This window comes from Sus scrofa, chromosome 14 (genome assembly GCF_054392235.1).
Source record: "Sus scrofa isolate SSC_HxYL_T2T_F1_AM1 chromosome 14, Sscrofa_HxYL_maternal_Yorkshire_Landrace_v2.0, whole genome shotgun sequence".
NCBI classification, from domain to species: Eukaryota; Metazoa; Chordata; class Mammalia; order Artiodactyla; family Suidae; genus Sus; species Sus scrofa.
The window spans coordinates 83,501,597-83,526,818 of record NC_139396.1 but is presented as its reverse complement, the minus strand read 5'-3'; the positions used below and the strand labels follow the sequence as shown (position 1 = coordinate 83,526,818).

The 25,222-nt window shown below is 55.1% G+C and overlaps 1 protein-coding gene across 1 annotated transcript in view; it reads right to left on the bottom strand.

Moving 5' to 3' along the window:
• Positions 1-25,222, bottom strand: part of RET (ret proto-oncogene) — a 55,663-nt gene that overhangs the window by 17,565 nt on the left and 12,876 nt on the right. The window contains exons 2-10 of the mRNA XM_021072832.2: positions 12,567-12,830; positions 10,372-10,659; positions 7,839-8,080; positions 6,470-6,665; positions 5,037-5,236; positions 2,373-2,631; positions 1,209-1,334; positions 387-497; positions 32-154 (exon numbers count right to left, since the gene is read on the bottom strand). Of these exons, the coding sequence (XP_020928491.2) occupies positions 32-154; positions 387-497; positions 1,209-1,334; positions 2,373-2,631; positions 5,037-5,236; positions 6,470-6,665; positions 7,839-8,080; positions 10,372-10,659; positions 12,567-12,830 (1,809 nt within the window). The remainder of the gene's footprint in view (positions 1-31; positions 155-386; positions 498-1,208; positions 1,335-2,372; positions 2,632-5,036; positions 5,237-6,469; positions 6,666-7,838; positions 8,081-10,371; positions 10,660-12,566; positions 12,831-25,222) is intronic.

The following is a 25,222-nucleotide window of genomic DNA, read 5'->3' as shown; positions in this document are numbered from 1 at the left end:
CTGCCAGCATGCCATTCCCCCATCCACTGACCCTGGTTATCTTCCGGCTCACAGAAACACTTCTTCTCCTCAGGGAAGCAGTTGCAGATACCGAAGCCAGCTTTAATCCCCCGGCGCTCCCCTGGCTCGTGCCCACCGATGATGCTGCCGCCCCCTGGTGACAGATATAGCCCGCTCAGCAGCTCACTCAGCTTCTACGTGGTCCTGAGCAGCTGGGACCACCTGAGATGCACCTCCCCACCTGACAACAGCATACACAGGCCCTGGGAGAGCAGTGAGCTCAGAAGTCTGGGTCACCAGGGCAAGAGGCATGGCGAGGCCACACCCTCAGCCATCCCAGGTCCTGCCCTTGCTCAGGTGGCATGTGAGGCTCAAGGGCTGCTTACGGAGGCAGTCCTGGGGGCAGATGTGGGCATCTTTGCTCTCCACGGCATCACAGTGGCCATCAGGGCAGGTCTTGATGCTGGGGGAGCAGGTGGAGAAGTTCCTGGTGATTCCTATGACATACAGCAGGCTGGTTACCACCACAAAGGTGCACTCACCCTGAGCAGACCTCTAGGGCAAGAAGGGCTGCACCCCAGGGCCCCCTAGGCCAACCTGGCCCCTAGCCCCACTCCACTCCCCGCCAGGAGGAATACTGAGGCCTGAGCAGAACCACCATGCACAGAGCCCCACCAGCAGGCACATGCCTGAGGAGAGCTCCAGGGTCCTGAGTGTACAGGGCAGCCCAGGTGGGGAGTCCCGGAGGGGCTGGGCAGACTCAGGGCTGCACCCGGCCTCACATCAAGGAGGCCAGGAGAGATGAGAACTGACCAGATAAGACTGGCACCCTCTCAAGGCGACAATATGAATAGGATCCTCACAGTGACCCTCCATGGGCGGGGCTCAGAGCCAGTTGCTGTCCACGTCCGAGCCTGCTCAGGCCCTTCCTGCTTGGGGCCAAACCCCCTGGAGAGGGACCCTCCAGCTAGAGCTTCTCTGTTCTAGCTATAGCCCAGCCATCCCCAAGCCCAGAGTGTAGCCTCAGGCACCTGTGATCCCTCAGCGATCACCAGCCTGAATGTGTGGTCTGGTCCCTGAACTTACCTCCACCCTCTCCTGGCATCAGGAGCCACGACAGGGGATAAGGCACTGGGGAACAGACAGCGTAGGGGTTGCGGGGGGCATCGCAGGGGCTGGCAGATCGCCCCGCTCTGCTGGGGGCCTACCTTTGCCGTCTCCCTGTCTCCACTCGCACCTGCCATTCAGAGAGCCCAGGCCGCCACACTCCTCACACTCGGGCTGCCTCTTGCTGACCGCGCAGGACAGGGGGCAGCCTGGCTCCTCAGCCACATCTGGGGGTGGAAGAAGTCAGGTTACGGGGGCCCAGCCTGGGCCTGGTGTCTGCCCAGGCACCCACGAATATAGGCAGCACTGGCTGAGCTGCATTGAGCCCAAAGGGAAGGGAGTAACTAGGGACCAGGGTGAAGGGCAGTGATGGGGCCTGACGGGGAATGGGTGGTACCATTGTCCCAAAGTGGGGACAGCTACTGGGCTGAGATTAAGTATAGAGAGAGGATGTGAGGTGACCACACTCAGCCAATGATACATAGGACACCCAGTGAAACCTGGACTTCGGATCACAGCGAATACATGCTTATGCATAATTATATAGTAAGTACTTCCTTCATATCATGGTAACACACTTGGAAATCTGTCTTTAAGAGACCCTGCAAAAGTTGTGTGAGATGTACTTACACTCCCCAAGTTGCTTGTACTTTTCTTGTTTCCTGAAATTTACATTTAACCACGGGGCCTCTATTATTTTCTTTCTTTCTTTTTTTCTTCTTAGGGCCGCAGCGTTCAGAAGTTTCCAGGCTATGGGTCAAATCAGAGCTGCAGCTGCTGGCCTACACCACAGCCACAGCAACACTGGATCCAAGCCACATCTGCAAACTTCGCTGCATCTTAAGGCAATGCCGATCCTTAACCCACCAAGCAAGGCCAGGGATCGAGCCTGCATCCTCATGGATACTAGTCAGGTTCTTAATCTGTTGAGTGACAACGGGAACAGGAACTCCCAGGGTCCTCTGTTCTATCTATCAGCCTGAAAGTGAGTGCATGTGTAGGACATGCTGATGGGGTAGTGACAGGTAGCAACCACCCACAATGTGGTCTCTCGAAGCTAAACAGATTCACCCTTTGTCCTTGTCGTCCTTCCAGCTTGGCGGCGCAGCACACATAGTTGTTCTCATCTTAGAGGGAAGGAGGTTGAGGTCCAGGGGAGCCTCCAGTTAGTGAGGGGGAGAGGACCAGGCCCCTCCGTGTGGGAAAAGCCGGAGGCTCTATCACACCCCATCCATTCCGACCCTCCGTGCGGCCCTGGCACTCACATGTCCCCTCCACGGTGACAAGCAGTGAGGCCTGGGTTTGCCTGCGGGTCAGCCGGTCGACAGCCACCACCTTGTACTCGAGCTGGGCACACTCGGACCGCTGCAGCGCCTCCGTGTCATTCACAAACAGGGTCCCCGTGGTGTCCTCAGCCGAGGTGACTATCCCCAGGGCACTGCAGTTGGCGTTGGAGAGCTGCAGCTTGTACTGCACATGGATGCCACTGAACTCCTGGCAGTTTTCCACGCAGACTTTCCCAATCTAGGCGTGGGACACAGGGGGTGCCTTAGCTGGGTGGCTGGTCTGCCTGGGATGGTGGCTGGAGGGACTTCCTGGCAGCCTGAGTCCCAGGACAGTTTCCTGCTCAGCCCAGGGATGGTAGCTCCCTCGACCTCCCTACCCTCCATGTCTCTGGAACCTGCAGAGCCATCGTGCAGCCCTGGCCATCACACCACCGCCCACCCTGCTGCTGGGAGGGAAGGTGAGAGAACACGAAGCACTGGCTTTGGTTGCATGGCTGGCCCTCAGAGAGGTGCTGGCTTGCCAGGCTCATCCCTCACTTGCTCACTCATTCAGACACAAAGGCTGCCCGGATGCTCCCCACTCCCATCTCTTCCAGCCTGGCCAGTGTTGCTCTGGGGCCCGCCACTTCCCATCTTTAGTGCATGTGGCTGGGGTGGTCCACTCCCTGCCCGGGCCACCCACCAGTTAGTCAGAGCTTGGCACCCAGCCTGCAGGATTGCCCACAAGGGACCCGACGGGCCCTCCTGGGACTTGGGCTGGACCCCCCAGAAAAGAGGGAATGCTTCTCCCAGGGTTGCCAGGCTGACAGTTGCGATCACAGGGGCCTGGACCTGGGCAATTAACTCTATTTTTTTTTCTTTTTTTTGGTCAAACCTTGGGCATATGGAAATTCCTGGGCCAGCGATAGAATCTGGGCTGGATCTGTGACCTATACCACTGGCAAGGTCGATCTTTAACCCACGGTGCTGGGCCGGGGATCGAACATAATACCACAGAGATAAGCCTGATCATTAACCCACTGTGCCATGGCGGGAACTCCAGTTGAACTCTCCTTTTTACTCCTTCATCCATCCAAGTTAAAATTAGGGTTGTAGTGGCTTGAAATCGGAAGCTGTGACTAGTCAAGGCCAAGGGCTGGAGGTTTGGTGGGGGATGAGTGGGGGCAGAGCCCTGCCTGTAGCCACACATCAGGCCCTTGCTCAGTCCTGCTCAGGCCCAGGCAGAGAACTAGGCTCCTCCAAGCCCACCGGTGACACCACAACAAAACCACCTCCTGGTATCTGAGCACTTTCCCATACCAAGGGGACTCACTTCTACTCTCTCCCGTGATCCCCCAAATTGCCCAAGGACACTACCCTCAATTTACATTCATAAAAATGGTAGAGTGGGTGAGAGGTCACATCAAGTCCTAGGCTGGACTGGGATTCAGATCCCCTGTGGTTTTCTGAGTCTATTGGAGTACAGGTGATCCACATCCAGCAACGCCTGCTCCTGCCTGGCCCACTGGACATACCTCAGGACCCTTTGCCCCTCCACTATCCTGGACCCCTGCCTCCAGGAAAAGCCTAGGGGTGGGTGGTAGGTCAGGGAGCCTGGATGTGTCCGGGGGGGCGGTTGGAGGACACATGGGTGGCTGGCCCTGGGTGGCTTCCAGGAGTTGAGGGGGCATAGGAACCAACCACAGTAAGTGGCAAAACCACTGGAGGGGAAATACATGGCTCTAAACAGGGCATTCTAAAGAGGATGCATCCACAGAGGTGCCACTAGGAGGAGGCAGCATGTGCGTGTAGTAACTGCAAGAAAATCTTAAGTGCTTAAGAGAAACATTCTAGAAAGAACTGCACCAAAATGCTAAACACTGGTTAATACGAAAAGAAGAGATAACCCCCATCTATCCCTTATCTCCTTTGATAAATACTTATTACTTGCTGTTTATTTGTTTTGGGCATGCAGAAGTTCCCCTGGCCAGGGAATGAACCCTCACCACCGCAGCAACCCAAACTGCTGCAATGACAACACTGGATCCTTAATCCACTGAGCCATAAGAGAACTCCTACTTTAATTTTTTCTACTTCTAGTCATTATGTTCCAAGGAGAAATGCAAAATAAGCTCTAGCAAACAAACTTGCTGGAAAACAAAAAATTGAAGCACTCCCTGTCTTTCCCTGCAGAGGGCGCGCCACTGATAACTGCTGCCTGCATATTCCCACACTTGCAAACTCCCAGCAATGAAGACTCCTTTTGGAACATATGGAGCCACGTGACACCAGTATTGCTACAAACCAGTTTTCCACTTAATTCATCAGGAGTGTCCTTCCAAGCCAGCATGCATAGATTTACCTGGTGCCGCTCTTTCAGTAGCATAAAACACGCTTTAAAGATACCACAAAGGGCAAAAAGGCAAAAAAGAGGGGTCTCTGGAGCCCACCAGCCCAGCTTGTGACTGTCCCACTTCCATGGACCCAGCCTCTCTGGATCTGTGCTCATGGCTCCCCTAGGCCACTCCATCTATGGCTTAGCTCAGGGAGGGAGTGTTGCCCACCCCCCACCCCCCACTTGAAGTCTGCTAAATAGAGGACCCCACCCTGGGGGTCCCCCTCTCTATGCGCCCCTCCCCAGGCAGGCAGCAGGTGGTTGCTCACCTGGGCAAAGCGGTGGGCCCGCCTGCTCACAGCAAAGGAGTAGGCGCTGGGCAGGTGCAGGCTGACGGGCAGCACGGACACATTGAAGTGGAGGAGGAGGACTCCCTCTCCGGGGCCCTGGAAGTCTGAGTCGTTGACCAGCACGGCCAGCTGCACCGCCCGGTTCTCCAAGATGGAGAGGCTCCGGTTGAGAACCAGCCCTGCAGGTGGGGGCACAGTGATGATGGGTGGGGGTCCTGCCGGTGGGAAACACTGCCCCACGCCCCTGCACACCTCCTCCCAAACACAAGCAGGTACTTCCAGCTACACAGTGCAGATAACACACTTGACAGGAGGCACTAAGTTATAACTACTATTTAAATGTTAGCTTCTGTGCTGAGCTGGAAGCCCAGAACACCCCTCTCAGCTGGGAGGTAATCTGGTAACCCGTGTGTGCGTTGCATGTGCAATGTGTGATATGTGCGGGGTAGGCACACACAGGGTAAAGACCCCTCGGACCCCCCAGGCCTCCAGCATCTGGGCGCTTCCATACTTCTATGCACCTGCCATGTGCCAAGGCTATAGTAGGGGCAGAAAAGGGGGGCTGTGGCACACATGTGTACAGAGTGAGTGACTGGGGGCAAGGATGACACTTCCCTCGCATGGGACAGAGGCCTTCAGAGGCTTGGTGGGGGAGAGGAGGATGAGAAGCTGATAGGGCCGGGCCAGGCAGAAGCTGGTAAAGGCACCTGTGATCCTGGGTTTCCCAGAAGCAGATCCCCAAGCAAGAACCCAAGTGCAAGTGGGGTGAAAGGTGGCCCTGGAAAGCACCAGCAGGAGAGCAGGGCAGCCTGGCAGGTACTGAGGATGTCCTGCCCTGCAGGTGAGTGCTGTGGCCACCTGGGCTTAGCCCTGAAGGTGGGTGCATTCCCAGAGCAGACAGGACAACCAACTCAGAACCTTCCAACTCTAGGACACGGAGCTGCCATTGGACATCAACACGCTCCTGCCACCTTAGCAGAGTTGTCGGGAGTTGGGGTAAAGGCAATAATCCCTGGGCACTTGGCACCTGGCAGGTGGCAAAGTAGATGCCAGGGCCCAGAGGAAGGCCTCAGGTGATGACATATGTGTTGGCAGGAGCAGTGAGCCCCAGAGGGGTCAGCATGGGGGATGCCAGGGGGTCCTTGGGACAGTTCAGGGAGAGAGGGGAGCCTGTGGGCACCACCAAAGTGGCTGAGGCAAGCCCAGCGGAAATAAGGAAGGGCAGGGGTGGGGGGTGGAAGGGGAAGCTGTCTGGGGCCCAGGGGGCCAGGACAGGTGTGTGTGTGTGTGTGTGTGTGTGTGTGTGTGTGTGTGTGCGTGTGCGCGCGCGCGCGCAGGGTGCTGCCCTGCCCAAGAGTGGGCTGCCGGTTAACCCTAGGGGGCCCATCCAGGCCACGCCTGGCCTCTCTTACTGTAGTCATGTATGGTGGCCCGCACAAAGCTGCCGTTGACCTGGGCCAAGGTCTCGTTGGGCAAGTGCTCTACTCGGAAGGTCTGGAGGGCCCAGGTGTCCCTGGAGAGCAGTGTGTTCGTGTACCGGCGCAGGAGCTCCCCAGATGCTGGCACCACATCTGCATCGAAGACACGCAGCGTGGCCACCACAGTGCCCTGCAGAGATGAGGGAGTGCCAGTTAGAGTCCCTAAAGCCAGAGACCATGGAGGGAGGGAGCAGGTGCCCCACAGGTGGACCAAGTGTGCAGTCAGAGCTGGCTCTAGGGACAGACTCACTTGGGTTCACCCTTCCTGGGCCACTGCACCTCACCTGTGCAGAAGATGTGCTAGGCATCTACAGATCTTCCGGAAGAATGGATTAGAGCAGATGCCCTGGTGCTCCACTCAAGATCTCATCCAGGTCCCCAGAGAACACAGCGGGCACCCCCACTCTCCCCTGAGGACACCAGGCACCACAGGGTGGGCGAGTTAGCTCAGAGTCACACAGTGATAGTATCAGAGCTGGGGTACAAGCCCAGGTGTCCAAGCATCTTCTGTACACCAGGCTGGAGGAGATCATGAGGAAGGTTCTGAGCAAAGTCAAAGGCATCTCTGCTCTCACTGCTAACCAAGGCTCCCCAATGTCACCACAAGGCGGTCCTGCCAGGTTTGTGAGACATTTCCTTAAAATGGGTTTGCCTACCACCCACCTGCCAAACCTGCCCTGAGGTGCGGAGAGAAGCAGGCAATGACGACATAGGTCCCCATTCTCCCCTCACTCCACCGGCCTGCCGGCTGCAGGATGGGCCGAGGCCCAGTAGGTGGCAGTCATGCTCCACCTCAGTGAACCAGAGAAGGGCTGGGCCGGGCTGGGCCAGGCAGGGAGATCGCGGTGGGATCCACCATTCAGGCTTTCTTCACTGCCTGGGAACCACCCCCTGACCCCGAAAGTCAAACCCTTGAGCGGCTGACAACCCGGGGAAGGCGGTGCCCTCCTGGCAGATGTCCCCTTCCCCTCCTCCGGGCAGCGCGCCTCGCCCGCGCAGGGGCACATGTGCGCCCCTCAGATGTGAGTCCGGGCACAGGCTGGGAACCCAGCCGCCCTACCCTGCAACCCCCTCCCCCCAAGCAGGGGTCAGCTGGGTGCTGGCGGGCCTAGTCTCCTTTTTTCTCCTCAGCTATCCCAGAGGGCAACAGAAAATCCCACAGACTGAAAGACAAACGAATGACAAGTAACTACATGGCTGGTCAGCCACATGTCTGGCTAGGAGTCAATGGCGGAGGGAGGAACTTAGACACGAAGAGAGAGAACCGACACCGGACAAGCACCCGGGGGCGGGGAACAGGCACCTCCTTCCGCTTGAACTCCACCACTGCGCTGGCACTGTCGATGCCCCCGAGGAAGGTGGGCGCACAGTCGTCCTCGTCGTACACCGTCACGGGGAAGGGCACCATCACCTCCTCCTCGCGTGCGCCCACACGCACAGTGCACGCGGCCACCAGCTCATACTTCTCCCGCTGCTCACGGTCCAGGGCCCAGCGCGTGCTCACCTCCAGGCTGTCGGCGGCGCAGCGGAAGGGCTGACTCTCACCTGAGCACCAAACACACCAGAAACCCCGGGAATGACTCCCGGGTTGGGGAAAGGCTGAGCTGCCTCCCCCTGGTGCCTACTGGGAGAGGCGCACGGGAATGGGCTCTGCGAACAGAGCAGGGCGGCAGCAGCCCCCTGTTGTTTATGGTTGCACTTCCCCCTCCACCGCCCTGCGCGCTCCTCCTCAGCTCCACCGTGGGGCATAGCGCTCCAAGCACAATTAGCAGTGAATTGTGCCCTAAGCTTCCGCGGTGGTTGCAGCGTCACTGGTGCTCATGGAGAAGGGTGGGGACCAGGAAGCCTGCATCAGGTCCTCATCCTGACTACCCTGGGAGGGCTGGGCACACCCCTCTACCCACCTTGCCTCTGCTATGGGAAGGGCTGGCACCAGCTCAGCTGGACTGCAGGCCCAGATTGTCAGCTCCCACCATTTGCTGGTTTTTGAAAAAAAGTTAGGAATTTTTTTTCTTTTTTTTTAATTATGGAAGCAATGTGTGCTCATTTTAGAGAATGGGAGGAATAAAGCCACAGTTTCACCACTGGAAGACAAACACAGTGGACATTCAGGGTCTGTTTACATTGCCATACAAGTATTTCTGACTGCCTGGTTTGAACTGCTACCCTATCCACACTCTGACTGCGTGGCCTGAGTTTGGTCGTTCTGTCTCTCTGTGCCTCAGCACCCCACAGCCAACCATGCGGGGGAGGGGGGGGGTCACAACAGAGCCATACATTACATGTGAATTACACATGTGGGAAATGCTTATCATATAAAGCTTCCCTCTATTGTTTATGGTTACACTCCCCCCACGCCCTGCCGGCCCTGCCGCTCAACAAAATCAAAATTTAATCATGGGCTGTTTTAGCAAAAAAGGGCAGCATGCTAAACCATATGCTTTGCTGGCAATCTTGTACAAAGACACCACTCCCTGTGCAGGGCAAATGGAAGGATGCTGGGGGAGTGTGAGTGACCCCTTTACTTACTTTAGTGAGATTTTATTTAACATTATTACCGTGTGTGTGTCCTCAGCCTGGTGTGAATCCAGGCTCTACTTACTAGTGGTCCAGCTACTGAGTGTCCCTTTTCAGTCCCAGTTCCTTGCCTTTAAGTGGTTTAACACTCACCTCCATTGGAATCCAACCCCTTCTCCCCCATGCCAGCTCCTGGCCTCCCCAGGGCCATCGTGTGGCAGGGCCATCAGGTGGCAAGGGTAGGTGTCCTTGCAGCTGCCCAGGCAGAATCCTGGAACCATGTTTGGTTCCCTCTTTCTTCCAGCACCTCACATCCAACTCACCAGGAAAACCTGCTGGATCTTCCTTTGAAACACACTCAGAATCTGCATGCCTCTTGTTTGCCCCAAGGCTTCCACCCTCACCCCAGTCCTCATCCTCTCATTCAAGGATTTCTCCTGCCTCTTGATTGTTTCCTGGCTTCCCCCCTCAACCCACTGTGAACCATCTCTCTCTCTCTCTCTCTTTTTTTTTTTTTTTTAGGGCCGAACCTGTGCATATGGAAATTCCCAGGCTAGGGGTCAAACCGGAGCTACCGCTGCTGGCCTACACCACAGCCATAGCAACTCAAGATCTGAGCCTCGTCTGCAACCTACACCACAGTTCACAGCAACACCAGATCCCCTAACCCACTGAGCAAAGCCGGGGGTCAAATCTGCATCCTCATGGATACTAGTTGGGTTCAGATTCGTTTCCTCTGTGCCACAACAGGAACTCAGCTGAACCATTTCTAATACAGCAGCCAGACTAATCTTTTAAGGTTAAATCAGGTCCTATCAAGGACCCCCTCAGACGTCTTCCATGATTCCCCATTCCTTCAAGGGGAAGCCCAGCCTCCTTCCCAGGAACTTCTCTGCCCTCAGCAGCTTCCACATTGGCCATCATTCAGTCCTCCAGCTACACAGGGGGGGTCTCACCTCCATGCTCTCAAAGCAGTTCACCCTGCTTGCCTGGTACCCTCGGTCTCTGCTCCAGTGCCCCTTTCTCAGCCACCTGATCTGAGATGGGGTCCCCCCTGCTCCATGCCCTCCCCCTGGTCCCTTCAGAGGCCACCCAAGTTCCCTAGTATGAGTGTTCCCAGGAATCAAAGCTCTAGGCAGGCAGGATTTTGGCCTGATTTGTTCCCCTAGAACAGTGCCTACCCATGGCGGGCACACACTAGAGCCTCATGGACTTCTGAATGAATGGATGATGTGGTGGTGGAGACTAGAATGGATGGCTCGTATGGCAAGACCACAGTCTGTGGCACTGAGGGACAGCTCCACGTGGCCGGCACTCACCTCCCAGGAGGCTGTAGGCTACACTGACGTTGGGGCAGAGGAACTGTACAGGCAGCAGGCGGAATTGGTGGAAGGTTCCTGGAGGCCTATTCTCCCGAATGCGGAAGGACAGGCTTGCCTCGGGGAAGCAGAGATCCCGGGGTTTGAGGGCTCCACAAGCCGGGAAGGAAGCATTGATGAAGGAGAAGTACACTCGGGCACAGCCTGGCCACTGGCACTCGCTCTCTCGAAGGGACGCAGGTGACAGGAAAACCTGGAGGTAAACGGTGAGCAGGGGGAAGCCGCCGTCTGCAGAGAGAGAAGTGAGAAGTCAAGTGTGGTGTGGCGTCAGCCACACCTGCCAGGTGGGGGGCGGTGGGGGGGTGGGGCAGGAGCTCAGGGCTGGTGGAAAGCTCAGTCCTCTCCATGGTCCAGAGGGCTCTGCTGGTGCACTGCTGCCCTGGCCACCTCAGGGCCCTTCTGCTCCCTCAGCCTGGGGGTGATTTACATACCCACCTCTCTTGCTATTCAGGTCTCAGCTCACATACCCTCCGCCCCAGGGAGGTGCCCTGAGCCCTGGGTCTAACACCAGGTAGAGAGCTTCTAGGTTGGGCTCTTGCCACAAAAGGGGACCCCTTCCCCGCCCTCCCCCAGGCAGTTTCACTGTGGAGCACCTCTGCAGAGACACAGACTTCCCAGAACCTAGAGACAGGATCTTTTCCTTCCTTCCTCCCTCTTTCTTATGGCTGCACCCACGGCAATGGAAGTTCCTGGGCCAGGGTCTGAACCTGAGCTGCAGCCACAGCAACGTCAGATCCTGTAACTCACCGCACCAGGCTAAGATCGATCCTGCACCTCTGGAGTGATCCACGCCGCTGCAGTGAGATTCTTAACCCGCTGCACTATAGTGGGAACTCCTAGAGGGGACTTTTGGCAAGTTCCATCATGGAGGCACCACAGTGACTTCCCTTCCAACCAATTGGGCTCTCACCTGGGGTAGGGGGCTCTTCCTGGGGCCTCTATCTCCACCACAGGGAAGTGGCTGCCTCTCACATCTGCTCTTCTCAAAGTCATTGGTTCTCTGTGCTTCTTAGCCTGAACTTTGCTGTTCCAGTCCCCTGCTGGGGTTAATAATTCTCTATACAAATGTTCCCAGTTCAAATTACTGTGCTTTGTCTCCTGCCTGGGTCTGATAGGGACATGAGGCTGCTTTCCAATCATGAACAAAACAGGCCTTCTATGAAAACTCAGATCCTCGGCAAACTCCACCCTGGCCTCCACCCCAGGGGCCCTGGTTCTTCAAGTTCCCCACTGGGGGCTCGAGATGAAGATGGTGGCCACTAAGTGTGTGCAGAACCAAGACCTATCTCCAGTGCTACCTCCACCAGGAACTATCTGGGGTGCCCTCAGCGGGCAACGGGGAGGGGATATCTTTCCTTGGGGACCCTGGCTTCACTTGTCGGATAGGTGCGGCTATTCTGTCCCTACTGGGTAGCACCACCTGTTCTGTGTTCACAGGTAGGCCTGCCTCTCACCACACTTGGGAGCTCAGGGCTGGTGTGAGGGTCCAAGAAGGCCATGTTTCTGGAAGAGGTGCTCAGCAGGGCAGCTCCTGGCTGTGTGATCACCATTTTGTGCCATAAGGCAAAACTCTGTTCCACAACCCCCTCCCCTCAAGAACCAGTGTCACATGTGGCCTTCACTCCAGCTTGGATCCCTGCACTGAGGCACTGGCTAGGCCTTCCCCTGCTCTATTTTCCTCCCTGGCACCAGGCCACGTCCCCACCAGGTGCCAAGGGCAGTTTTCTGCTGATGGGATGACAGGCTTTCCAGCAGGTTCTAGATCCTCTGCTAAATCAAGACCTGGGTTTCTTTCCCTCTTAATGCCTTTCTCACAAGCTCAAAGCCTTGTTAACCCAACTGGAAGAGGCACCTGGATCCAGCATGGAAAGGGCACCCAAATCCTTCACATGGGTTCTCCAAAATCCTAACTGCCTCCGAAGGCCCAGGGGTCATCAATGGTTCCCTCACCAGGCTAAACACAGAGGCAGGCCAGCCTCATCTCCCTCCCTCCACTCTTAGGCAATGGGAGTCACAGGAGTCATAGGGAAAGCCACCATCTGTGTGATGCGCGCCACAGGAGGATGAGGCAAGGTGGTGGGTGTCGGGGTGAGATGTGTGTGTTGGGGGGGGGGGTGTCAAGGGTTCTCCCTTACTTCGGATGCTGAGCTTCTCCCAGGAGCTGTGGTCCAGGCTCTGGTTAAGGTAGAGAAGCCCCGTGTCCTCCTGGATGCGGATCCAGTCATTCTCGTGCAGCCGTGTGCGGTAGACACCATAGAGGTGCTGGCCCAGGCGGAAGCTGGGCACCTCCCCGGGGACATCCTGCAGGGCGTGGACGTAGAGCAGAGGCATGCCTGCCGGCTGGTCCACATACAGCTTCTCCCAGTAGGCATCCCTTGAGAAGTAGAGTCCCAGCGGGGCTGCAAGAAGCAGGGAGGCATGTGAAAGAGGTGACAGCAGAGCCTGGAACAGCCTCCCAGGGAGGCCAGTGTTCCCCAGTTGCTGTATTTCAGATTTTAAGAAGAGCTTCTTTGTGGACCAAAAAAGAAAATTCACTCAAAATTCTGATCTTAGGAGTTCCCATCATGGCTCAGAAGTTAATGAACCCAAATAACATCCATGAGGATGCAGGTTTGATCCCTGGCCTTGCTCAGTGGGTTAGGGATCTGGAGTTCCCCTGAGCTGTGGTGTAGGTAAGCAGACACCACTTGGATCCCACGTTGCTGTGGCGTAGGCAGGCAGCTGCAGCTCCAATTCAACCCCTAGTCTGGGAACCTCCATAAAAGTAAAAAAAAAAAAAGCAAAATTCTGATTTTAGTAGGGTCTTTCTCATCTGTAGTCCTAAGAACATCAACACACTATTATTTGTATAACTAAACATTAATTGCAAAAACACCGCTTTAAAACAGAAAAAGAAGTGAGGCAGCATAAAACAGTGGCAAAGTCATTCTTGATTACTCAAGTTCAATAAACAAGTAACCTACTCAGCTGGCTTCTGAGCAAATCACATGGAGTCAGAGTTTTCAAGTGGACAAGACACTGCCAGACAAGCCAGGCAGGCAGAAGTCGCCCAAGATGAACAAAGCCCTTTAAGTAACAAATCTATAGCTGAAGTCAAACACACTCATAGCATATGACCCAGAAATTCTGCTCCATTTATCTGAGAGAAATGAAAATACATGTCCATCAAATGACTTATTCACCAATGGTGGAGTTGTTCACAGAGCCAAGAACTGGAAACAGCCCAGATGTGCTCCAGTGGGGGAATGGATAGGCAAATGGTGGTATGTCGCACATGGGACCCTGCATGGCCAGGACAGGGTGTGAAGAGGTGACAGCCTGGATGGATCGCACAGATGTCACAGGAAGCAGAAGGAGCAGTGCAGTGGAACCATATGGCAGGGTTCCAGACTGATTTTAGGTGGAAGAAATCAGACTGGGTAGCTGCTGGGGGTGGAGGAAGGCAAGAGACTTCGAAGGGCAGGTGGGACGTTCCAGGGAACATAAAGGCTCCTGAGTCTTGTCAGGGGTGTGGGTCACATGGGCCCAGCTGCCTGTCAACAATGCACAGCTAAGATTTGTGCATTTCAACCTATGTAAATTTTGCCTAAGAAGCTGTGGGTAGAGCTGGAAATGCCACGAGGAAGGCGGGGGCTGACCTTAGCCGCAGTGAGTCCATGGGGTACTTGTCCTACTACTTGGTGACTTTTTTCATGATAAAACATTTTTCATCATAAGAAAAGTTCTAAAAAACAGTAAGAACTTTAAAAAAGATGGATAAATGTGCCAACAATGCTTCAAAACCTCTACAAAGCACACCAAAAAATCGCCAGATAAAGCAAACATTAGAAATACTGTACGTGGGCGTAACTGATTTCTCCTTTCAATTGGTTTATTCCCACATGCATCCCGCTTCTCCTGCAGCCATCAGGGTGACTAGTTGGTCCTCTCTGCACCAGCAGAGGACACCCTGAGGCTGCCTGGGGCCTTGAAGACACAGGTGGGTGTAGGAAACGATCAAGTGTCAAGTGAAGTCAGGTGAAGAGAACAGGCAAGACCTTCTGGATCCCAAAGTGGTAAAACAGTAAGAAAACTAGGAGCTAGGAATTAGGAACATTTCCCAAGGATGACCTCAAAGGCAGCCAGGCTGGGACTGCCCACTTGGCGGGAAATGTGCACTTGATCCTGCCTGACCAGCAAGGGTGTTACCCTGCCAGCCAGGCCAGGACCACAGAACCAGGGGGAGAGAGGGGGCAGGAGAAAGGGAAGGAGGGGAAAGAGAAAGGGGGTTAATGAGAAAGGGGGAGAGGAGGAGGGGCAAGGGAGAGAGGCTCTGTCAAGGGCCAAAGGCCTGGCCCTGCATATCCCACACTAAACAGCATTGCCACGGCTTTGGCGTAGGTCACAACTGAGGCATAGGTTCAATCCCCAGGAACTTCCACACGCTGCAGGAGCAGCAAAAAGAAAAAAAAAATCTAAAAAACAGAGATGGAGTGAAGGGGGGCACATGCATGTTGCTGACCTTCCAGACCTTCAGAAGCTGCTCCCTAGAGGGTCTATCCCTGGGGTGGGGCCAGCATTACTGGGCCTCTGCAGGTGCAGCACAGGGATGGGCAGCCTGGGACCTTCAGGCTCTGTGCCGTGGTCTTCCTGCCTCGCAGCCTCTTGAGGGAGGCTCCACCCCAGAGCATCACACTGCCTGCCACCCAGGGGGAGGCCGCCAAAGCCCAGTGATGAAGTCTCACTGGGGACTCTGGGAAGGCAGTGCTGGGACCCTGCCTCCCCCACCCAGGGTCTCCATGCAGAGACCACAGGCAGGAGCAGCCCACATGGAAACACATTCTCCTCTCTGCACTGGCCCATGGGGACACGGGATGCCCTCCAGATGCCCTCAGGGCTCCATTTTGGGGATTTAGTAGCTGACCCTCAGAAGGGATGGGAGGCAGTGCAAAGGGCTGTGTTGGCCCTGAACAGCTGCAAGGCTGGCCTCCTCTCTGCTGCTGTTACAGGGCAGCCGATGGCTCTGGCTCAGATCAGGCCTTCTGCAAGCTGGGCCGAGTGATGGGCCACAGCTGACAGGTCCTCCAAGAGTCCGCACACAGTGAGGATTCACCCTGCAGGCTCCATTCCCGGGAGAAGCACCCACACTCCCAGAGTTTGGGGGCCCAAAGTGGACCCTACAACACTGCTCATCGCTGCTATCTCCTCACCTGATAGGAAGGGAGGGACAGCTGCAGAGGGGTCCCTGACAGAGCCTGGCTGCCACCTCCCACCAGGAGTGTGTTGGAGCCCCACAATGCGGCCTGGCAGAGTAACCTGGGGTCTGCCCTCCTCAGGGGGCCACCCAGCCTCTTCCCAGAAATCAGAGGGGCTCCTAGCCCCCTATCCAGCCCCATGAAGGCCAGGTCCCGGAAGACAGGCTCAGAAGGGGGATCAGAACCAGGCACCACTCTGCTGCCCAAGACAAGGGCCCGCATCACCAGCAGCCGTTTCTTTTTCCTCCAACCTCCCACAAGGTCAGAGGGTCTGGGGGGAGCTGTGTGGACGGGGGAGGGAGGGGTCTGGGGAAGGGGCTAGGAAGCTGATGCTCACTGCCCTACAGACAAGAGGAGGAACGTCTCTCCCTCCCCCCACCCCCACCTTCTCCAGAGGACCTGGCCGCTGCAGCCTCCCACCGCCTCTCAACAGTGCCCTGGGGGATGAGTGCAGCCAGCCAGATGGCACCTGCCTCCTACACAGTGCAAGGCCAAGCCCCCATGCACACAGTGACCCTCCAGCTTCCTCGCAGCCCCAGGTGGAGGTGCACCAATGGGACCACTGCTTTGCAAACACAGACACTGAGGCTGGAAAAAAGGAAAGTTATTTGTATGCACCAGGGCACACACACGGACAGCAAGAGCATGGGAATTTGTAAAGCAGTCTTTCCAGCAGCACATCCCTCACCAGCCTGCACAGCCCCACATCACAAGGGCTGGGCCCTGCAACCACCGTGCCCTTGGCCACCAGCTGACTGGGCCTGGGATCTGCCTGCCAGGGAGGCTCCATCCCCAGACCAAGCCCTGAGCCGTGACCCAGGTTCACTGAAAGTCAGGAACACCAGATCGCAGTGGAAGGAGGCCCCTGAGGACTCACTGTTTCTCAACCCCCAAAGCCACAGGGAACTCTGCCAGGGAGCGGGGGGAGCCTGGGTTGGGTGGGGATCCACAGGATGGCATACAGCCGAGGGCAGCCTGTGTCTTCCAGCCCACAGGCCACCAGCTTTCGTTGGTGTGCCAGACCCCTCTGTGGAGAGGTGAGGCTTGCAGCGTTCTGGCCCCCGGAGTAGCAGCAAGGGGACAGTGTGTGAGCTTAGGTCAGGAGAGGAACATGGCTTCTCTCGGCTTGGCTCATTCTCTTGGGACGCACATTCCTGGCTCTGGTCACCTGTGCATAAACTGGTGGCCCTCAGAGCCACTCTCGGGAGGGCCTTGCAGCTGTATCTTGTCTGGGGCAGATGCTTGCTCAGAGGTCCCTACCTGCCAGGTCGGGAAGAGTAGATCCAGAATGGCTCCTCCTCTGAGGGGCCCTTGAGCACACGCACTTTCTGTGGTTCCGGAGCTGGGAGGTGGGAGGGGACTGTGCTCCCAGGAACCCCTTACCCGCTACCAAGCTGGTCCAGTCCGAACTACACAAACCACATGTGCCGGGGAGAATGGGCCCTGCAGCTCTCATCTCACAGAGCCAGGCCCCATGGGATCCATGTGGGGCCCAGTCTGTTGCTGCCAAAAGGGATTTGTGGGTCGGGCAATGATTATGAGCAGAAACAGACTTAAATGCACTTAAAATGCCTCCCAGGTGGTCCGTGCTCAGGGCATGGCTGCCTTAATGCTCCTCCTTGTCACAAACACTTTTAGATAGAAAAACACATGGTCCAAAGCAGAGAATGAGGAGGTGGATGCAGGGCTGGCCTCAAGTGGGGGTGGCCTGGGGAGCCCACAGGGCCCCACGCTTGGTGTAATGCTCTGCTGTCACTGTCCTATGAAAACCTTCATAATTCTAGAACAAGGGGCCCACATCTTCATTCTACACTGGGCCCCACAAATGATGTGGCCAATCCCAGTGGGTGAGTGAGGAGAGCCTGGGAAGGGCCATCAGGGGTCTCCAGTTTCACAGGCTGTGCAGCCTCTTCAGAGTGCTGGCCCCCTCTGGGCCCCAGTTTCTTCAACATGAACAAGAGAAGGGCACACCTGGGAGAGGAGGAGCAGCCAGTGCAGGTGCAGACATGTCTTACCTTTGCCCAGGTACACACCGTACAAAGCTCTCACTTCAGATTTACAACCACTGTGTGCCAATCCTTTCACTGCCCCATTTCGAAGGTAAGAACACTGAGGCTGGAAGGTGAGAAGCCTGCCCAAGGTCAACCAGCTGAAGGTTCCACCTCAGGGTTTGGTACAATGGACAACAAAGTGGTGGTAGAAGTCAGGATCAGGGCAGACGCAGGGCCCAGGGCCTGCCAGCCAACTGCTCACTGCTGGCACCATTCTGCCAGGAAGGGCTTCCTGGCCCATGAGCTCAGACCTGCCTCTGATGAGAGCCTCTCCTGGAACTTTGGGCAGGTCAACACAGCAGGACTTGCAAAGGCCTTCCTACCCATGCTTTCCACCTCTGATGCCACCAGTGGATGAGTCCTCCCCTCACACCTCATTTCACATTTCCCCCTGGGCAGGTGTGGCCAGGGTCAGCCTCTCAGGTTCCATCTGGTTCCCCAGGTTGCCCTGGTACCGCACTGAGGGGTGAGGAGCTGGTTTGGGCTCGCACAGGAGGGGCGGGTCCCACACTGCTCCTGGCACACCTGCTGAAGTCTTTGGAGGACCCTGCAGGGGTACAAGGGCTTTGCTCCTGCTTCTGGCTGTCATCCCTTGCTTCTGCAACTTGGGTGTGGGGACATCCTGCATGCTCCACCCCAGTCACATGCATGCAGTCCCTTGGTGCTAGTCCAGCCCACACAGTTGCCTTGCCATTACCTCCCCACAGCCCCCCAGACGCAGCCGTCTCTGCACGCCCATGGACAGCCTCAGTTCCCCTCTGCCCCGGAGGGTCGCCTCCCTGGCCCTGGGGCTGCAGGTCAGTCCTGGCCCAGGCAACCCAGCCAGCTTCTCCACATGCAATGGGCTGCAGCCCAGCAACTCTGGGGGACTGTGACCCCAGCCTGGGGAGGAGGCTCCTTCCCTGGGTGCCTGCCCTCAGCCCTGCATGGCCCACACTAATCACTGCTTACCAACTTTTTTGTTTATGTGGTTTTTTGGGGGTATTTTTGGTCCCACCTGTGGCATCTGGAAATTTCCAGGCCCGGGATGGAACCCAAGTGACAATGTGACAATTGTTGCAGCAGTGACAATGCCAGATCTGTAACCTGCTGAGCCACTAGGGAATTCCCACTGCTTACGAACTCTCATGCTAAGCTCTCCTGTTATGTGGGTGCTGTCTCCTTATGGTCTATACTACCACACCTCTATCTGTCTATCTGCCTCTCTCTCTCTCTCACACACACACACTTATCTCACACACATGGTTACAGGCAATCTCATAATGTTGCATACTCACCCCCACCCCCAGCTTCTCTCGCTCACTAAGTAACACACGCTGAGCCCGCCAGGCCCTGACTGTGGGCCCTGGGCTCCATGGACCTTGCCAGCCTGGCACTGGGGCCACGCACAGCTCCCTCAAGCTTCCTTCAACCTCCTTTGCCACCATTGGGGGAAGACGTGCTGCCATCCGACCATGCGAGTCCAGATCCAGGCAGGTACCTCCTAACCAGGTGACCATGGTCTCTTATCTCACATCTGGGCCTGTCCTCCAGATCTCTCTGAGCATCAGTGACTCTTGCTCACTGTGATCATCCTGCCATGGACATGCACAGGGCCCCAGTTGACAAAAGATGTCTTAGGACAGCAACGTGAAAGCTGGCATCTGGGGCTCTCAGGAAAGAAACAATATTGTGAGTTGGCATGATATAAGAACTGCGTGGGGCTGGCAGCAGCGCTCGCATCTGTGTGCAAGGCAGGCCCTTCCTGCAGAACCCACTCACGGGGCCGTCCCTGCTCTTGCCCTTGATGAGCGCCAGATCGCGCAGATGACAGTTTTATTACGGCCCAGCAGAATCTCCTTAACGCACGGTTTCCTAATGCCATCATCTTCGCTGCGAATGGGAACCAGACCTCGTGGGCTCCTCCCCAGGGGCAGCCCCTCCCTCTGCAGGCCAGCTGTCCCCATGGGGGGTCCCTCCAGCCCCAGAGCTCAGACTACGGCGCTTGGCACCATCACCCTCTCAGGAAGTGGCTTGTCCACCCCTCCGCCCCGCCTCCCATATCCCGTTCACGTTTTTGCTTTATTCTAATTGAATGTCTGATACATACAAAGGGCAGATTTGGCAGAACATTTACGCTGCAAGTACGGAGCACAACAAACACCCACGGACCCGTGGCCAAGCTACCTAAACACTGAGCAAAGCTGCTGCCCCTCCACACTCCCACCTCCCACCTCATCTACTCACAGCAAACATGAATCTGGGTCTGTGTTTTTCTTGCCTGTCCTCCCCCACTCCAACTTTTTTTTTTTTTTTTAAACACTTTTATGGCACTCTCGAAAGGTACTTCTTTTGGGAAGAGAATTCTGCAGGACAGTTATCTTGTTCTCCAAAGGCACGGTTTCTGCTGTCTCTTCTGTTCCTACTGCTGAAAGCTCTGTGCTCATTCTAACTGTCCCTGTCTCTCCTTGGTGTTGTCTCTCTGGTTGCTTCTAGGACCTCCTATATTGGCTGCTCTCCAGTTTCACTCCGATTAACCAGCCTGCTCACCCCCCGTGCTGGTTGCCTCCTTCTCGGCCTCTCCTCCTCTAGGTGTTCCCTTTGGAGATTCTCCTCTAGCAAAGGGCAGCCAGCCCCCTGGCTCAAATGACCGCCTCTGGGAGGAGGGCTTTGGTGTCCACCAGCCCTGAACTTGACCCGAGCACTAGATGCATCTCCACCAACTTCCTCCAGCCTCTCTGCGTCTCTGCTCAGCTGACAGGACAACACACTCCCCACTGCAGTCCAGGCACCCCACAGTTAGTTCAGGTCGCACACCTTGGCCCCAGTCTTCTCTTCCATCCCTTCCGCCACCCCCGCCATCCATTCTTTTCCAGATTCTTTTCCTACATAGATTATCATAGAATATTGGGTAGCATACTTTGTGCCATACAGCAAGTCTTCATCGGTCAGTGGGGTTTTTTCCTTCCTTCCTTCCTGCCTGCCCCCCCCACGCCCCCCGCTTCCTTATCTTGTTAGGGTCGCACCCACGGAATATAGAAGTTCCCAGGCTAGAGGGTGAATCGGACCTGCAGCTGCTGGCCTACACCACAGCCACAGCAACAGTGGATCCGAGCTGCATCTGTGACCTACACCACAGTTCATGGCAATGCCGGATATTTAACCCACTAAGCGAGGCCAGGGATCAAAGCCGTGTTCTCATGGATACCAGTCGGGGTCTGAACCCACTGAGCCACAAAGGGAATTCTGGGATCCCAGTTTTTAAAACTAATTGTGGTAAAATACACATAACATTTCCTGTGAAATGGCAAAAAAATATATTTGCAAATCATATATTTGATAAAAGGTTACTAAAAATATTTCATAGAGGGTTACTAAAATTTACCATCTTAATCATGAAGTGTATTTCAGTGGCATTAAATAAATTCACATTGTTTTTTAACCATCACCACCATCCACCCCAGAACGCTTTTCATCTTGTGAAATTGAAACTACACCCCTTCAACACTGACTGCCCATTCCCTGTTCCTTCTAGGCTCTGGCAACCACTATGTGACTTTCTGCCACTAAATCCGACTCTTCCAGGTACCATCACATGAGTAGAATCATACAACATTTGTCTTTTTGTCACTGGCTTAATTTCATGTACCACAATGTCTTCAATGTATCAGAATTGCCTCCCTTTTTTAAGGTTGAATAATATTCCATCGTTTAGATAGGCCACATTTTGTTTATCCACTCACCCAGATAGACACATGGGTTGCTTCCACTTTTTGGCTACTGTGAATAATTCTACTATGACTTTGTATATACAAGTATTACTTTGAGACCCTGATATAAATTCTCTTGAGTATATACCTAGAAGTGGAATGGCTGGATCATACAGTAACCTTATTTTTAATTTTTTGAGGAACTTTCATGCTGTTTTTCACAGTGGCTGCACCATTCTACTTTCCCACCAATAGTGTATAAGCATCTAATTTCTCCACATTCTTACCAATGCTTGTGATTTTTTTTTTAAGTTTTTTGATAGCAGCCAACCTAATGAGTGTGAGGTTATATCACACTGTGGTTTTGATTTGCATTTCCTAATGACCAGTAGTGTTGTTCATCTTTTCATGTGCATAAGCCAATAATGGCTATTTCTTCTTTGAAGAAATATCTGTCCAAGTGCTTCGCCCATTTCTGAACTGGGTTTTGCGTTGTTGTAGAATTGTAGGAGTTCTTTATATATTCTGGATAGTAACCCTTTACCAGATATATGATTTGCAAATATTTTCTCCCATTTCACAGGCTGCCCTTTCACTTTGTGTCCTATGATGTTTTGAATTTTGATGCAATATGATTTTTAAATTTTTCTTTGGTTGCCTGTGCAACAAAAAGTTTTAAAGATGTCCCCACAACTCTACCTTTAGAACTGAAGCCAAACAAAAATGGTAAGATTTTGGCCCTATGTGACATCCCACCAATGCCGCCCTGGTTGCTTGCCACAGACCAGGTAAATGCTTGGACACTGCTGGTTTCTGCTGTGGTTCCTGTCTTGGCTGCTGGCCACTCACAGGACTGCAGGACCAAGTACAGGAGAGACCAGGCCTGAATAGCCGAGAGGCTCAGCATCCCTGGGTGAGGGCACACACAGGCATGGCCATGTGGGCCCACCCTCAGAGCCAGGGGCCTAGGGTCCTCCGTTTCTGATTGGCACCCACACTGCAGCTACTGGGGCTTTGCCCCCGTGGCCAGCTGTCTCAGCGCACACAGTGGGTACAGTGCCTGGGGTCCACGCAAATGTTTTAATTTATGTTAAAGTCAGAAGGAGGGCAGAGTTCTGCTCATGGCTCAGCAGGAAATGAATCCGACTAGGAACCATGAGGTTGCAGGTTCTATCCCTGGCCTCGCTCAGTGGGTTAAGGATCCAGTGTTGCTGTGAGCTTGGTGTAGGTCACAGATGCAGCTTGGATTCCGAGTTGCTGTGGCTCTGGCGTAGACTGGCAGCTACAGCTCTGATTAGACCCCTAGCCTGGGAACCTCCATATGCTGTGGGTGCAGCTCTAAAAGGAGAAAAAGACCAAAAAAAAAAAAAAAAAAAAAGTCAGAAGGAGGAAAGAATGTAATAATAAGGGCTATGGAACAATAAAGCAGCCTAGCTTGTCTCTGTCTTTATCTTAATAGTCACAAAATACAATTTCACTTTTTTGTGGGGAAAGGGGTCCCCGAAGGTTACAGGGCCTGAATTCACAAGGGTGATGATGTGGCCCTGGCTCCAGAGAGTCACCTGGTCCCCAGAGAGAATGCAGAGCCCAGACCCAGGCCAGCTGCATTTGGCTCAGAGCCCTTTCCTCTGTCTGGGTGGCCACAGCTCCTCCCCACATGTGCCAAGATGCCAACCACAGGAGTCCCATGCCGCCACTCACTGTACCCTGCCTGGCACCTTGGGCATCAACCCAGTTCCTTCCCACCTTCTCTGCACCCAGGGTTCAGAGCACCCCCGGCCTCCCATCTGCCCTGAGCAGCCACCATGCACACCCATCTCCTGGTGTCTCTTTGTGCCTTTCGCGGGGTCTCCCATGCCTGGCCTGATGCCAGCAGCCTTGGCCTGCAGGTCCCACTTGTCACACCCTGGCTCTGGGCCTCACACTCACTCTTCACAGCCTTGCCCACAGCTCCCAGGGATGTGGTCCTCCACCCCCACCTCGTCTTCTCTCCTGAGTGAGCACCCCGTTTCTTCCTGTCCCGAAACATGTTCCATGCTGGCCGTTCCTCCCTTAACTCTCCGAGCTCTCACCTGGTACTAACAGAAGCAGCCCATGTGTCCCATAAACTAGCCTTGCTCTGAACACAACGCCTGCTCCACCTCTCTGCACCACCACAGCCTCCAGGGTTTATTCTCATTATCCCAATTCCAGGTGAGAAAGCTGAGAGCAGAGAGCTCAGGGACCCGACTGGCCCAATGGCAGGGGTTGGAGTGACAGGGCAGGCCTCTACTTCAGTGTGACCGTGGCAGGAGGGGCTGCTTCTGCGGCAGCCCTGCCTGTAAGCACAGAGGAGGGCCCATAGACCAGCCCTACTGAGCCCTGAGTGAGGGGGGCTGCTAGGATGCTTAGTGCCCGCCTGTGTATGGCCATAAAAGCACCACCATCATCACATCCCCCCCACATCACCACTACCATCATCACCACCCTCACCGTAACCAGCATCACCACCATCATCACCTGGACTCACACCCCCCACCAGCATTATCCTCACCTCCACCCCCCCCCACTTATACCATCACCACCACCATCACCACCCTCAATCATCATCACCACCATTACCTTCACTCCACCCCCAACCATGGCCACCATCACCATTGTCACCACCATCGTCCCATCCTGAGGCTTCCAAAGCAGTTTTGACCCACCCGAGCTGTGAGAAGAAAGCAGGGCTGTTGAGACCCACAGGGTCAGTGCTGGGCCTGTCTTGCTCACTGTTGTATCCCCAGAACCTTGCCTGATGCCTGGCCCAGAGCAGGTATGAAGAGAAGGGTCTGGGGTGGGCTTTAGTACTCCAACAGCCCACGGGCACCTCAATGTGACAGCCAGTTGCCTCTGTTCATGGGACCTTGACTCAGCTCTGCTCTACTTACAAGCCAAAGCCTCCTTCAGGGGAAATCTGACAGCTTATTCCCATCCTGATGCTGGGAATCAAAGCCTCTGCAAAACCATTGAGGAAACTCTGGCCTCTGCAGGTATCCTCAGCAGAGGGACAGCTTAGTGCATACACTGGGTGCTCAATAAATGCCAGAGCCAGCTACTTCCTTGGTGCCTGACAAGGAACCAGTCCCCACAAGTGTGGCCTCAATTCCAGTCTTAAACTCCTTTTTCCCCACATGCTGCCAGCAGCCCTCAGCGGGCAGCCTGTGCCACTATGGCCACAGGCTGAGTGGCCTTCCTGGGTCTCGGTACACAGCAAGGGCAAGCAGGATGGGCCTGGTACACAAGAGGGAGCAACAGCCGTCCTGGCACACACCAGGTGCCTGAGTCTTCCAGAAAGACCTCCGGGGCTCATCATATTCCTGAGGGTTCTGTCTAGTAAAGAACCCAGGCTGGAGTTCCCATTGTGGCTCAGCAGGTTAAGAATGTGACATAGTGTCTGTAAGGATGTGGGTACGATCCCTGGCCTGGCTCAGTGGGTTAAGGTTTCAGCGTTGCTGCAAGCTATGACGTAGATCGCAGATGCAGCTTGGATCTGGTGTTGCTGTGGCTGGGGCATAAACTGGCAGCTGCAGCTCCTATTCGACCCCTGGCCTGGGAACTTCCATATGCTGTAAGTGCAGCTGTTTAAAAAAAAAAAAAGGAATCCAGTCTCCTGCCTGCCTGCCAAGGGCCTTCATACACCACAGCTCTCCAGGTCCTTCCCCCCACCATCCCACCAGCCTGAACCCCCACTGTGTGGTCCATGGTGGGGAAGGGCAGGGGACCTCATGTAGGGGTGCAATGTCTCCCAGGAAACCCATCATCCTGCGCCCTGGCTGGAGAGGGTGGCTGGTGG